This window comes from Salmo salar, chromosome 02 (assembly GCF_965601325.2).
Source record: "Salmo salar chromosome 02, fSalSal1, whole genome shotgun sequence".
NCBI lineage: Eukaryota > Metazoa > Chordata > Actinopteri > Salmoniformes > Salmonidae > Salmo > Salmo salar.
This window is the reverse complement of record NC_138292.1, coordinates 41,320,493-41,333,945: the sequence shown is the minus strand read 5'-3', so window position 1 is coordinate 41,333,945 and position 13,453 is coordinate 41,320,493. Positions and strand designations below refer to the sequence as shown.

At 41.6% G+C, this 13,453-nt stretch overlaps 1 protein-coding gene across 1 annotated transcript in view; it reads right to left on the bottom strand.

Annotated features, from left to right (window-relative positions):
• Window positions 1-13,453, bottom strand: part of LOC106583018 (nucleolar GTP-binding protein 2) — a 28,628-nt gene that overhangs the window by 2,729 nt on the left and 12,446 nt on the right. The window contains exons 8-12 of the mRNA XM_014166759.3: window positions 7,985-8,098; window positions 7,207-7,335; window positions 2,076-2,180; window positions 1,186-1,344; window positions 449-556 (exon numbers count right to left, since the gene is read on the bottom strand). Of these exons, the coding sequence (XP_014022234.2) occupies window positions 449-556; window positions 1,186-1,344; window positions 2,076-2,180; window positions 7,207-7,335; window positions 7,985-8,098 (615 nt within the window). The remainder of the gene's footprint in view (window positions 1-448; window positions 557-1,185; window positions 1,345-2,075; window positions 2,181-7,206; window positions 7,336-7,984; window positions 8,099-13,453) is intronic.

Below are 13,453 nucleotides of genomic sequence, written 5' to 3'. Positions count from 1 at the left end.
GAAACTCCCTCCAGCCAATGCTTACACCAATCCAAGAGGGAGTGTGCAAGTGCACACTTCAGGAGAAAGGTAGAGAATCAGGATGCATGCAGACCATGTGTACATTTCAGATTGAGTGGACAATATTGCCCACCTGCCATCTTGTTGCTCACCTGAGAGGACCACAACGAAAATAAGACTTTGGGTTTTAGCCTCAATCATTTTAATGTATGCATTGTTGTCCCTGGCTGAAGCAGCTTTATCTATTTTTACTTGTCAAATAAAGCAAATAAAAAAGATAACTTGACCAAAGAAAGTCAATGTGGCAAGGCCTGTGATGATATTTTACATTTAGCCAGAGGGTGGCAGACTATAACTAGAACGTGTGCTAACATTACTGTTGAGAATGTCTCTTTATTTTCGTATGCGAGGGAGAGGGTTTTATTCCGGCCGTTCGTCCACCTCTCACCTCATGCTCTCCCTCACAGCCAGGGGGTTTTACGAAGAAGGGGATGCGTCCTCTCTGCCAGTCGTTCAGCACCATTTTGGAGACACAGGGAAGGTCTGGCTCACCCCCCTGCAACAGATAATACATGAGAAGAAAATAAAGTAGGAATAAATGGAGCGTCCTTATATGCCACTCGGGATTGATGGGTTCTAAGTAAGCTTTAGGGTCAAGTGTCGAATTTCAAACTGATCAAGAAAATGGCCCAAACAAAAACAGTATGTTTAGGGAAGATCATTTTTACCACTGACCTATAGCTTGTCAAATACACAAAGATATATCCTGAATATAACATACACCTTTCAGGACTAAAGTATATTGTGACATTCAAATTCCTTTGACCACAAAGAGTTATAAAGATAATTCAGATAGATGAAAGAGTCAGAAATGAAGACAAGCAGCCCAGACAATGTAGCCTGGTGGTCTCAGATCTGTGCCGTCTTGCCAATCCATATGGTCATTAGCATGCCAAACAACAACCATAGGAGTCTGGGGCATTCAACAGCCTACAGGCAATTACCCTGTACTGTGACTTCAGCCCCTATTGATACACTCCAGGGTTATGTTAATTAAGTACCAAACGAGACAACTGACTGAAACAGGGAGGGACTATCCGGTCGTGTCCAATAAGAAACACTTCTGTTTTCGGTTAAAATGTTTTCCCTACAGTGTGCGCTAATTAATATGACACAGGTCCTGACCTTAAGGAGTTTGCCCATGCGCATCGCCAGTTTCTCCAGGAAGTCCTCTGGGGAGCTCCAGGTGGGGATGCGGTATGTCTTCTGGATGTACTCTGGTTTGGCCCGCTCTAGCACCGCCGGGATATGCTCCTCCGGGTTACGGATCTTCTCCACTTGCACCTGGGAAACAGCAGTGAAGCATACAGTGATACAATTGTTAGGTTAGAAATGCTACAAGTTTAGACATGGAAGTATAAAAAAAAAAAAAAAATGGTGAGAAAGTTAGACGCACAAATATCATACCCCCTAGACATGCTAACCTCTCACCATTACAATAACAGGGGAGGTTAGCAATTTGTTCATCTAACTTTCTCACCCATCATTATTCACTATTCATTCAGGACTATCTGTAATCATGGTAGCATCCACATTAATAAAGAAGTGTTTAGAAACATTCTATTCACCATGAAAGTGACGTCAAAATGATACAGTATTTACCTTTCATTTCTATTGGGCACAACATTATCTGAAACGCAACTAAAACAAACTACAAATGCATCCAACAAGTTCATACAGTCACAAGCTTGATTAAATCACTGCGTGCTAGGAGTATGGGACCAAATACTCAACTTCAATACACAAGTGAATTTGTCCCAATATTTTTAGTCCCCTAAAAGTAATTTCCAAACAGATTACCCAACATGGATGAAAATATCCTCAAATTAAAGCTGACCGTCTGCACTTTAACCATTTCAAATCCAAAGTGCTGGAGTACAGAGCCAAAACTATTTTCCACTGTGCCAATACTTTGAGCTCACTATATAACCCTGCCTGCTCAAATAAAATAATAAAAAATGGTTTACTACAAACAAAACAACCATATAGATTATTGATGGAGAAAAATAACATACCACTCCTTTCAACACGATGTCGCTCTCGCTGTCTTCAGAGGGGTAAACTACACCTGGGCAGTCGATGAGGAAGATGCGTCGCATCAGGGTGATGTACTGCCACACCTGGAAGAAGAGATAATGTAGCAGAAATGAAGACCCTACTGCATCAACAAAACAGATCTTAAATTATTTATTTTTTTTAATAAAAAGAGAGAGAGGACAGACCATTCAGAGCGCACCCCAGAACTGTCCACATTTACTTTGTCAGCCAACAAGGTGAGCAGGACTTGCGAACAGCAAAAGGAATAGCGAACAGCAAAAGCACTAGCTTATGTCAATCTACTATCCCCCACAGTACAAAAGTTGAACTATTGTATTCTGCCATTAGCGGGAAAACACCATTATCAAAAGTGACCGCAAATGCAATTATGCATGTAATGCTTTTATTATTTTATGGTGAAAATTATCTTCCTCAAACTTGAAACTCACGAGTTGTGCATGTATGCCAGTTAGGCTCTATACCCACTGTAAAGCGGATTAATTCGTTTTGTTTTAATAAGTTATTTTGCTACTTTGGTTGTGATATAAACCTTAACAAAACATATACAGTAGGCCTACATGAGGTGTTGGAAAAGGCGGGCCAAACAAGCCCCCATTAACATCGACGGGGCTGTAGTGGAGCAGGTCGAGAGTTAAGTTCCTTGGTATCCACGTCACCAACAAACTATCAGGGTCCAAACACACCAAGACAGTCGTGAAGAGGGCACGACAACACCTTTTCCCCCCTCAGGAGACTGAAAAGATTTGGCATCGGTCCCCAGATCCTCAAAATGTTCTAGAGCTGTACCATCGAGAGCATCCTGCCTGGTTGCATCACCGCCTGGTGTGGCAAGTGCTCGGCATCTGACCGTAAGGCACTACAGAGGGTAGTGTGTAAGGCCCAGTACATCACTGGGGGCAAGCTTCCTGCCATCCAGGACCTATATAATAGGCGGTGTCAGAGGAAAGCCCAAAATATTGTCAGAGACTCCAGTCACCCAAGTCAGACTGTTTTCTCTGCTACCGCACGGCAAACGCTACCAGAGCGACAAGTCTAGGACCAAAAGGCCCCTTAACAGCTTCTACCCCCAAGCCATAAGTCTGCTGAACAATTAATCAAATGGCCACCGGACTATTTACATTGACACGTTATTATGTTGTGTTACTTTATTGGTAAATAATTTCTTAACCAACAGTGCAGTTCAAGAAGAGTTAAGGGCTTGTAAGTAAGCATTTCATGGTAAGGTCTACACTTGTATTTGGCGCATGTGACAAATAAAGTTTGATTTGAAGTCACAAAAAAAGGTATGCATTGTTTCTTGCCTTACACTGGGCATCATCCACAAGTGATAGGCTAATATTGTAACCCATCAAACTATTCTTGATTTAAATATTCTTTACATATAAATAAAATCTGTGAAATGTATTTATAATGGACCATTATCATGCACCTGTCTCGAAACAGGGGCAGGGGGAAAAAAAATACATATCATCTATGCTTAAATAGCAAATGGAGGATGCTTTTCCCGTGGTTCATTTTCATGCCTGCCAGGTAGGCTATACTTCTGTTTCAAAGACAAGCAATGTGCTTAATTCTAGGAAAGTTGAGATATATAGTAGACCTAGCCTATAGAAAGGTGATGGGAACCTCTTCTTTTTAATAGAAGCCATCACTCTGTTTTCTTACGCAATTGCATAGCCTATAGAAATGTTGCGCAACATGAGCTCTCATGAAGTGTTTGACAATGCAAATGTCATCAAAAATATAAAAATCAGAGTGATTAGAAGGAGAGAGCGCCGAGTACCTGGCAGTTAGCGAGTTTGGTAGGCTACTAATGATCATCAGCCGCATCAGAGCTTGGAGAAGCCTAATTAGCATGACTAAACAGTCACGTAGAATTTGACTACCTTCATAACTGCTGGTGTGGCGGTAATACGGTCACCGTAACAGCCCTAATCAGGGCCCTAATCACCGTCGTGTTGTCGGCAAACTTAACGTGTTGGAGTCGTGCGTGGCTAGGCACCAAAACTGGGTGGTTGGTCATTTATAGTCTTACAAATCTATACATACATTTGTTAATTTCAATGATAATCAATCATACAAAACTAGATTCTATCCACTTCCTCATTCTCTGACTAGTTGTTGCATAGAGATCGCAATGTTGTATCGGTCTCAAATGGCGCGCTTACAGACGCTATAATGGGACAGATAAAACATTACTAGCTCTATAAATCTCTATGCAACAATGGGGAAATAATGAGAAAGTGGATAGAATTTCAGATCTTATGACTATCAGTGAAATCACGTTGCACATTGAATTTATAAACTACAAAATGGTAAGACCTGTTTTTAATTTAAAAAAGTTTTGGTGCCACTCTGCACACAAGCTTGTTAGCTAGTTCTGGTCTAGCTCTCAACTCCAGGCAGCATTACGTGTAATGTTACAGTGTCATGAATAAGGGCTGGCTCTGGTCCAACGTTAGTTAAGCCAAAGCTCTGAAATTCAAAGACATTAAATTAGGTATAATTCTGTAGGCCTAATTCAGATAATGCATGTCATAAGAACAAGATGCACAGTGCTCTCCTCACCCACAAAATTTCAGACCCTACACTACGTGCACAATTATTAGGCAAGTGAGTATTCTGATCTTAGCATTATTTCTATTCACATTTTCCAACTCCAAACCATATAAACTTGAATGCTTATTGGATTTAAATCATTTTCAGGTGATATGTATTTGTGTAATGAGGGAGGGTGTGGCGAAAGTGAATAACATATTCAAGGTGTGCATAATTATTAGGCAGCCTCATTACCTCAGGTAAAATGGGCAAAAAAATAGATTTAACTGACACTGAAAAGTCAAACATTTTAAAATTCCTTTCAGACAGATGCAACACTCTCGAAATAGCTAAACTATTGAGGCGGGACCACCGGACAATCAAATGTTTTGTTGCGAATAGTCAAAACGCATGAGAAGAAAAGGCACAAATTAACTGCAAAAGTCTTGAGAAGAATTGAACGTCAAGCTACCAGGAACCCATTATCCTCCAGTGCCACCATATTCCAGAACTGTAACCTACCTGGAGTGTCCAGAAGTACAAGGTTTCAAGTGCTCAGAGACATGGCCAAGGTCAAGAAGGCTGAAACACGACCACCACTGAATAAGATTCACAAGTTGAAGCATCAAGATTGAAAAATCTGTCTTCAGGTATTATTTCTTTGCCCAAAGGTTTTATGGACAGATGAAATGAGAGTGACTCTTGATGGACGGGCCCGTGGCTGGATCAGTAATGGACACAGGGCGCCACTGAGTCAGGCGCCAGCAAGGTGGAGGACGGGTACTGGTATGGGCTGCTATCATTAAGGATGAGGTAGTTGGACCTTTTCGGGTTGAAGACGGACTGAAACTCAACTCCCAAACATACTGCCAGTTTCTGGAAGATTCTTTCTTCAAGCAGTGGTATAGGAAGAAGTCCTCAGCATTCAAGAAGGCCATGATCTTCATGCAGAACAATGCTCCATCACATGCATCCAAGTACTCCACTGCTTGGCTAGCCAGCAAGGGCCTCAAAGATGCCTGAATAATGACCTGGCCCCCTTTCTCACCTGACTTAAATCATATTGAGAACTTCTGGGCCCTTCTCAAACCTGAGGGAAGACAATACACCTCTTTGAACAGCATTTGGGAGGCTGTGGTTGCTGCTTCAGCAAAAGTTGATCGTGAACAGACAGACTCCATGGATGGAAGGCTCATGGCAGTTATTGAAAAGAAGAGTGGCTATATTGGTCACTGAATATTTTTGAAAGGCCAAAAATGTTATTTAATTGTCATTGTGTTACTTATCTTCTACACTTACTCTAAAAATGTAGAATAAACAAGTGAGTGGGGAGAAATTATTTTTGTAATTTAGTTGCCTAATAATCGTGCACACATATATTCCCGTGAAAAAAACAAAACTCACTTTCCTTTGTTAAACACTAATGTTTGAGGTACATAACATTTGATTGACTGAAACCATTGTGTTTGTTCAACAATAAAATGAATCCTGAGGAATACATTTTGCCTAATAATTGTGCACGCAGTGTACACTTGTCTATCCAATGCATGTACATAGCTTGCCCGCTCCATAGCAAGCAGCTCTATCCATTGGTGAAGTAATTTAATGTTGAGGTAAATTGTTAAAATAATCGATTTCTGAGGTTTAAAAAGGAACACAAAATAACGGACTAAACAACTGGGAAATGATTTCAGTTCCAACCCCTGGTAAGGTCCCCTGCTTTTGAGAGGAGCTGGCCACTGTACTAAGAATCACATTGCTTTTCTCTTCTGCCTGAAAACCAATACTCATATCCCCATTTGGACAACGGAAAGAAACATTTGACAAGCTTTTTTTTCTTCTTTATACACAGAACATAAAACGCATTGCACATCCATTCAAACAACCGGGGCGAGAGAGAGAGTTAGACAGGAGGGCCAGCCTAATGCTGAACAACCTTGTTTGGCCACAGACAGGCAGACAGACAGACGCTAGCAGCCTCTGGCGAGAGCCACCTTGCAATGGGCGATAAACTCTCGCTGGTTACGCGCCGATCTGATAGATCCCAAAGGGGAGGGGGGAAAAAAACGTTGATCTCGTTTGCACGCTCACAGCTCTAGCAACAGCCAACTCCGATACTATCACCCTCAGTGGGGTTTCCAGACCTCCAGATCCACCGTTTGGTTCCAAACAGGATGAACAGGTCCAGAGAGAGGAAATGAAGAATGAGGGTTATTGTTTCTTGCTTTTTGGCCACGTCTCTGCCAGGTATCAGACGTGTATAATCGAGGCGGAGGGGTTTAAATACATATACTTCAGCGCATCGTTGGGAAGTTACTTAGGATATGAATAGCACACTGATACACAAACAATGCAGCCGCCAACATTCTATTCTGTGCTCTCTCTAAGCAATCAAGGGAATTGCGTGAGATCGTCCCCCCCGCATTGGCCATTATTGAGATTACATGGACGTATGTACATTGCTCATCATGACACCCCAGGTATCAACATGGGCTTATGTTCAAGTGTTTTTATTTTAAAAAGGTATATTTGAAGGGACCGATACCATACCTTGGTCTCACCGGCGAGGGGTGCCACGTTGCAGACCTTCTTGGAGCGTAGCGTGTTGATGACGGAGCTCTTTCCCACGTTGGGGTAGCCGATAAACCCAACGCTGATCTGCTTCTTGTCTGTGTGGAGCTGAAGAGGCAAAACAAGTTAAAATAGCAGTTTCCTGAACAACAGTCTATACTTAACCCGTCTTCAATTCCGGACAGCAACAACTCCAGACCACACTTTGATGTTGGCCAAAGCTAATAAAACATGTGACCATGTAATCTAAAAAAGCTTGTTTTCACCAGCAAAAAATAGCTACTGGAAGCAGATAAGTCTACACCATGGATCAACAATCTGTCAAAACCAAGAGGTAGGTATAAATATTAGTCTCTAAACTTTTCTCCCGAAAGGTAAAATTCTAACAGCCACTTTTTTTGTACAACCCGATCATGGCAACATTGGTATGTTTCCTACTCAACACGGTTATCTTAAACCCAACAAAGAAATTGTCAGCGATATACCTTTCAACTTGATTTATGTTAACTAAGCCTGTGCTCTCCTGAGCATCCAAGGCCCTGTTTTATGGCCCGTGCGTACCAAAAATAGCTTGGCAGCAGATGTGAGGACCCCGTGCGGAGCCGTATGCTCATAAGGGTGGTTAGAGTCGGGTGCCATGACAAAAGTTGGCCATTTGTACCAACCTCTGCTCCTTAGGACCTACTTTTGACCAAATGGGGAGTTTAGTTCGGTCCGTGTGGAGTGGGGGACTCGTGTGTGAGAAGGCGGTGCCTACCTTGCCAAACTGCCTGAGGAGTTGGATGAGGGAGCCCTTGCCGAACGAGTTGGTGAGGCTGGCATGGAAGGCCAGGGTGGGGTACTCGGCGGAGAGCACGGCTACCCAGCGTTTCTGGTTCGAAGACAACAAAACAGACAGACCTAAGTCAGACAGACATGGACATACATTTACTCTATGTGAAATGTTAGTTTGCACAGCACGTGTGTCAGTATGTCGATAATAGTCTACAAACCAGGCGAATATCAAACACATCAAATATCCTGCAAGTATGCACAATTCAGTTGGCCATTGAACAATTTGTGTCTAGAAATGTATCATTACTCTAGGGGTCGGGCAGCATCTTCTCCGATGCTGATGGAGTAAATAATATACTTTTGCGCGGGAATGAGAGGTGGTTACACAAGATTAGCATTGAAGAATAACCCATTTAAAACACAGGCACAAACAGTGTCATTTCAATGTAAATCTGACATTCATTCATAATGTGTGCTGAACAGTGCATCTCCAGCAAAATCCTGCAGCACATCATGAAAACAGTTGGCGCGGACACCATCCTTCCTGTTTTGGTGACCCCCGAATCCCCACACACACACACACACACGTTATTTGAGGCCACAAGCTACCCTTTGTCAACGTAGAGCAAGTATGATACGGGATTGAAAGAAAAAAAACTTGTGGATAACTACTTACATAAAACTCCTGAGAACATCAACTCACTCCAGAAAACAATTGACATAGAAGGCATTGGCAGTCTTGATCATATATTAGTCTCTTGATCAAACACTACTGAGCCAAACCAAACTGAGCTGGTTTATTTTCCATCTGCCATAGTTGCTGGAACCGTGTTGAAAAAGACAATGTGAAAAGAAACAGACAGCTCAGTACAGTTTGGGCCGGCACAATAGCATGAACAGGGTACATGTGTAGGCTTGGCCAGAGGTGTGGACTCGAGTCACATGACTTGGACTCGAGACGGACCCAAATCACAATGATGACTTGAGACGCAACTTGATAGAAAATAAAACTTGAGACTTGGAGCCTTAAGACTCTGGACTCGACTTAGACTTGAAATTATCTGGGCAGGTTGTGTCACTACTCACCATAAAGCCAGACAACATCGCACTTGAAATAAAACGGATTGGCTTGTGAAACGCACACTCGGCCCTCTGATTGGACCAGCAAGCTGTCAATCAACACAGGTCGGGTGGGGGCAAAGCATCAAGCAACAATTACTAGCATAGCTAGTCAAAATTGCTTGCAATTGATAATTGAGTTACGAAGCTTGCATTAGGAATTTGTTGCTAAATTAATGAAAAGGGCTGTCTGGTAGCCTCAATAGATGGTCACAAAATCGTTTGTCTGTAGGACTATAAAAAAAAGGTTCTATCTGCACAAAGATATTGAGCATCAGATTTAACATACTAGATATCAGAACTGTTTTGTAGTGAATAATAATTGTTTTAACCCATTCAAAGGTCCTCACCATAAAAAGGTACCTAAAGTACAGAGTATCAAAATCCTGCGACATTAGAAAATGATTTACCATCTGCAATTGCAGATAGAACTTCATGACTCTGAAATGTCAATCCTTGTTCAGCCATAAGTTTGACACTTGTTCTATGTTCAATTTTTAAGAATCCTTTAGCTATTTGAATACATCAATTATAGAATGGCACTATTTTTTTTTTTCTTCCATCGGCAGGGACTGGGAAACTGGTCAGAATTGAAGGATCAGACGAATTACTGTTATCACTGAACAACTATGTGACATTTACTAGATTTTTTTTTTCTTCCTTTATTTAACTAGGCAAGTCAGTTAAGAACAAATTCTTATTTTCAATGACGGCCTAGGAACAGTGGGTTAACTGCCTTGGTCAGGGGCAGAACAACAGATTTTGTACCTTGTCAGCTCGGGGATTCGATCTTGCAACTTTTCGGTTACTAGTCCAACGCTCTAACCACTAGCCTACCTGCCACCCCTTTATAGATTTGACACCGTTTTTTGCTTGTGTGCCATTATTGCTGGTTAGACTAGCCTAAAACATACAGTGCCTTGCAAAAGTATTCACCCCCTTGGCTTTTTTCCTATTTTGTTGCATGTAATGGACATACACAAAATAGTCCAAACTGGTGAAGCAAAAAGTATTATTACCCGTTTTTAAAAAAAAACTGAAAAGTGGTGTGTGCATATGCATTCACCCCCTTTGCGATGAAGCTCCTAAATAAGATCTGGTGCAACCAATTACCTTCAGAAGTCACATAATTAGTTAAATCCCACCTGTGTGCAATCTAAGTGTTACATGATCTCAGTACATATACACAACGGTTCTGAAAGGCCCCAGAGTCTGCAACACCACTAACAAGCAGCACCATGATGACCAAGGAGCTCTCCAAACAGGTCAGGGACAAAGTTGTAGAGAAGTACAGATCAGGGTTGAGTTATAAAAAAAGATCCAAAACTTTGAACATCCCACGGAGCACCATGGCACCTCAACAAACCTGCCAAGAGAGGGCCGCCCACCAAAACTGACAGACCAGGCAAGGAGGGCATTAATCAGAGAAGCAACAAAGAGACCAAAGACAACCCTGAAGGAGCTGCAAAGCTCCACAGCGGAGATTGGAGTATCTGTCCATACGACCAGTTTAAGCCGTACACTCCAGAGCTGGGCTTTAAGGAAAAGTGGCCAGAAAAAGCCATTGCTTAAAGAAATAAATAAGCAAACACGTTTTGTGTTTGCCAAAAGGCATGCGGGAGACTCCCCAAACATAAGAAGGTACTCTGGTCAGATGAGACTAAAATTGAGCTTTTTGGCCATCAAGGAAAACGCTGTCTGGTGCAAACCCAACACCTCTCATCACCCCGAGAATACCATTCCCACAGTGAAGCATGGTGGTGGCAGCATCATGCTGTGGGGATGTTTTTCCCCCCATCGGCAGGGACTGGGAAACTGGTCAGAATTGAAGGAATGGTGGATGGTGCTAAATACAGGGAAATTCTTGAAGGAAACCCATTTCAATCTTCCAGAGATTTGAGAATGGGACAGGGGTTCACCTTCCAGCAGGACAATGACCCTAAGCATACTGCTAAAGCAACACTCGAGTGGTTTAAGGGGAAACATTTAAATGTCTTGGAATGGCCTAGTCAAAGCCCAGACCTCAATCCAATTGAGCATCTGTGGTATGACTTAAAGATTGCTGTACACCAGCGGAACCCATCCAACGAAGGAGCTGGAGCAGTTTTGCATTGAAGAATGGGCAGAAATCCCAGTGGATAGATGTGCCAAGCTTAGAGAGACATACCCCAAGAGATTTTCAGCTGTAATTGCTGCAAAAGGTGGCTCTACAAAGTATAGACTTTGGTGGGGTGAATAGTTATGCACGCTCAAATTCAGTGTTTGTCTTATTTCTTGATTGTTTCACAAAAACTATTTTTCATCTTCAAAGTGGTAGGCATGTTGTGTAAATCAAAAGATACAAACCCCCCAAAAATCAATTTTAATTCCAGGTTGTAAGGCAACAAAACAGGAAAAATGCCAAGGGGGTGAATACTTTCACAAGCCACGGTCCTTAGAGGGAGATGGCAAAGACGGGTTACTATAAACCTGGTATCGTTTGATTGGTCAATGGTAGTTGTTTTAGGTTGAAAAGGTTACACCTCAGATGGTATCAATGGAACCAAGGTCTGTTGTTCGCTCTCTTATCCTGTATCCAGTCCACGGAGGAAGGTTGTATGATCAATTCTCATTTCCTAGGCTTCTATGTCTCTGGCCTAATAGGCATCTTTGTTCATGCTTTGTCTTGTAAGTTAAGATCTATATACTTGGAATATTGCTTGCAACTTAAGCTTTATGCCTCATTTTACAAAGCAATTAAATACACTTCTATTTAGAATTCCATTCTCAGACATTTCTTGATTGCCTATTACTGTAACTCAACTGTAGTCTCTTGCATATTGCCATTTATCTTTTGGAGTAAGATACATATTTTAATAGGCTAATTGCTTAGTCTTACTATGAGACGCACGGGAGGTGTATATACACTGAACAAAAATAAACGAAAAATGCAACAATTTCAGACTTTACTGAGTTACAGTTCCTATAAGGAAATCAGTCACTTGAAATAAATTCATTAGGCCCTAGTCTATTGATTTCCCATGACTCGGAATACAGATATGCATCTGTTGGTCACAGATACCAAAAATTAAAAAAATATTTAAATTTTTTAAAGTAGGGGCGTGGATCAGAAAACCAGTCAGTATCTGGTGTGGCCACCATTTGCCTCAGAGTTGATCAGGCTATTGAATGTGGCCTGTGGAATGTTGTCCCACTCCTCTTCAATGGCTCTGAGAAGTTGTTGGATATTGGCGGGAACTGGAAGACGCTGTCGCAAATGTCGATCCAGAGCATCCCAAACGTGCTCAATGGGTGACATGTCTGGTGAGTATGCAGGCCATGGAAGAACTGCAACATTTTCAGCTTCCAAGAATTGTGTACAGATCCTTGCGACATGGGGCCGTACATCATCATGCTGAAACACGATTTGGTGGCGGCGGATGAATTTCACGACAATGGACCTCAATATCTTGCCACTGTATCTCTGCGCATTCAAATTGCCATCAATAAAATGCAATTGTGTTCGTTGTTCGTAGGGTTGCAAAGGGTCAAAAACTTTCCGGGAAATTTCTGGAATTTTTCCATGGGAAGTTAAGTCCGGGAATTTGGGGAATTTTGCTTAAATTCATCAACAACAAAAAAAGTTAGCTTATAACAGTGAACCTTTTTTGTGGGATACACAAGGCAATTCTAGGTCTTGTCGTATATTTTGGTTAAACTATCCCCAACTCAATGGAATTGCAACCCTCTGCATGCACAGTGAATTCTTCCATCATAGGTCCAGTGCACTCCTCCATCACATATACAGCTGATTCTCAAGATCTTGCAAACTAATGAGATGCTATTGAGCCCAAACTACTACACTGTCTGAGCCAAGGACAATATGCTTTCTGGTAAGTTTTGATTACAATACTGGGTGGGGTGAATATATTTTATATGACATACATGTTTTTTGTTAACTAGTAAATAGTAGCCTACAGCAAAGTGTGTTTAAATCATTAACTTGTTTACAATTTCTGCTAGTTAGTGTTGTTTTCTACCATGTGGGTTTTTAGCTTTCTTGAGCCTGCTAACTGAGAAGTGTTAATTCACCTGTTTCCATACATGTTTCCTTTTAAAACATTTCTAAAAGGAGTTGTTTAATCTGCTTAACTATTTATCTGTACATGGAATTGTATGTTGTTTTTTTACCCATTTTTTTGTAATCTTTACAGGACAATGCCACGGGCACTATCTGATGTGTGGAGACATTTCACTGCAACTAATGTAGAAGGAAAAGCTGTGTACATTTGCAAATACTGTGTCAAATCATATGTGAAGAATGCAAAGATGCAGAATCATCTTGCCAAGTGCA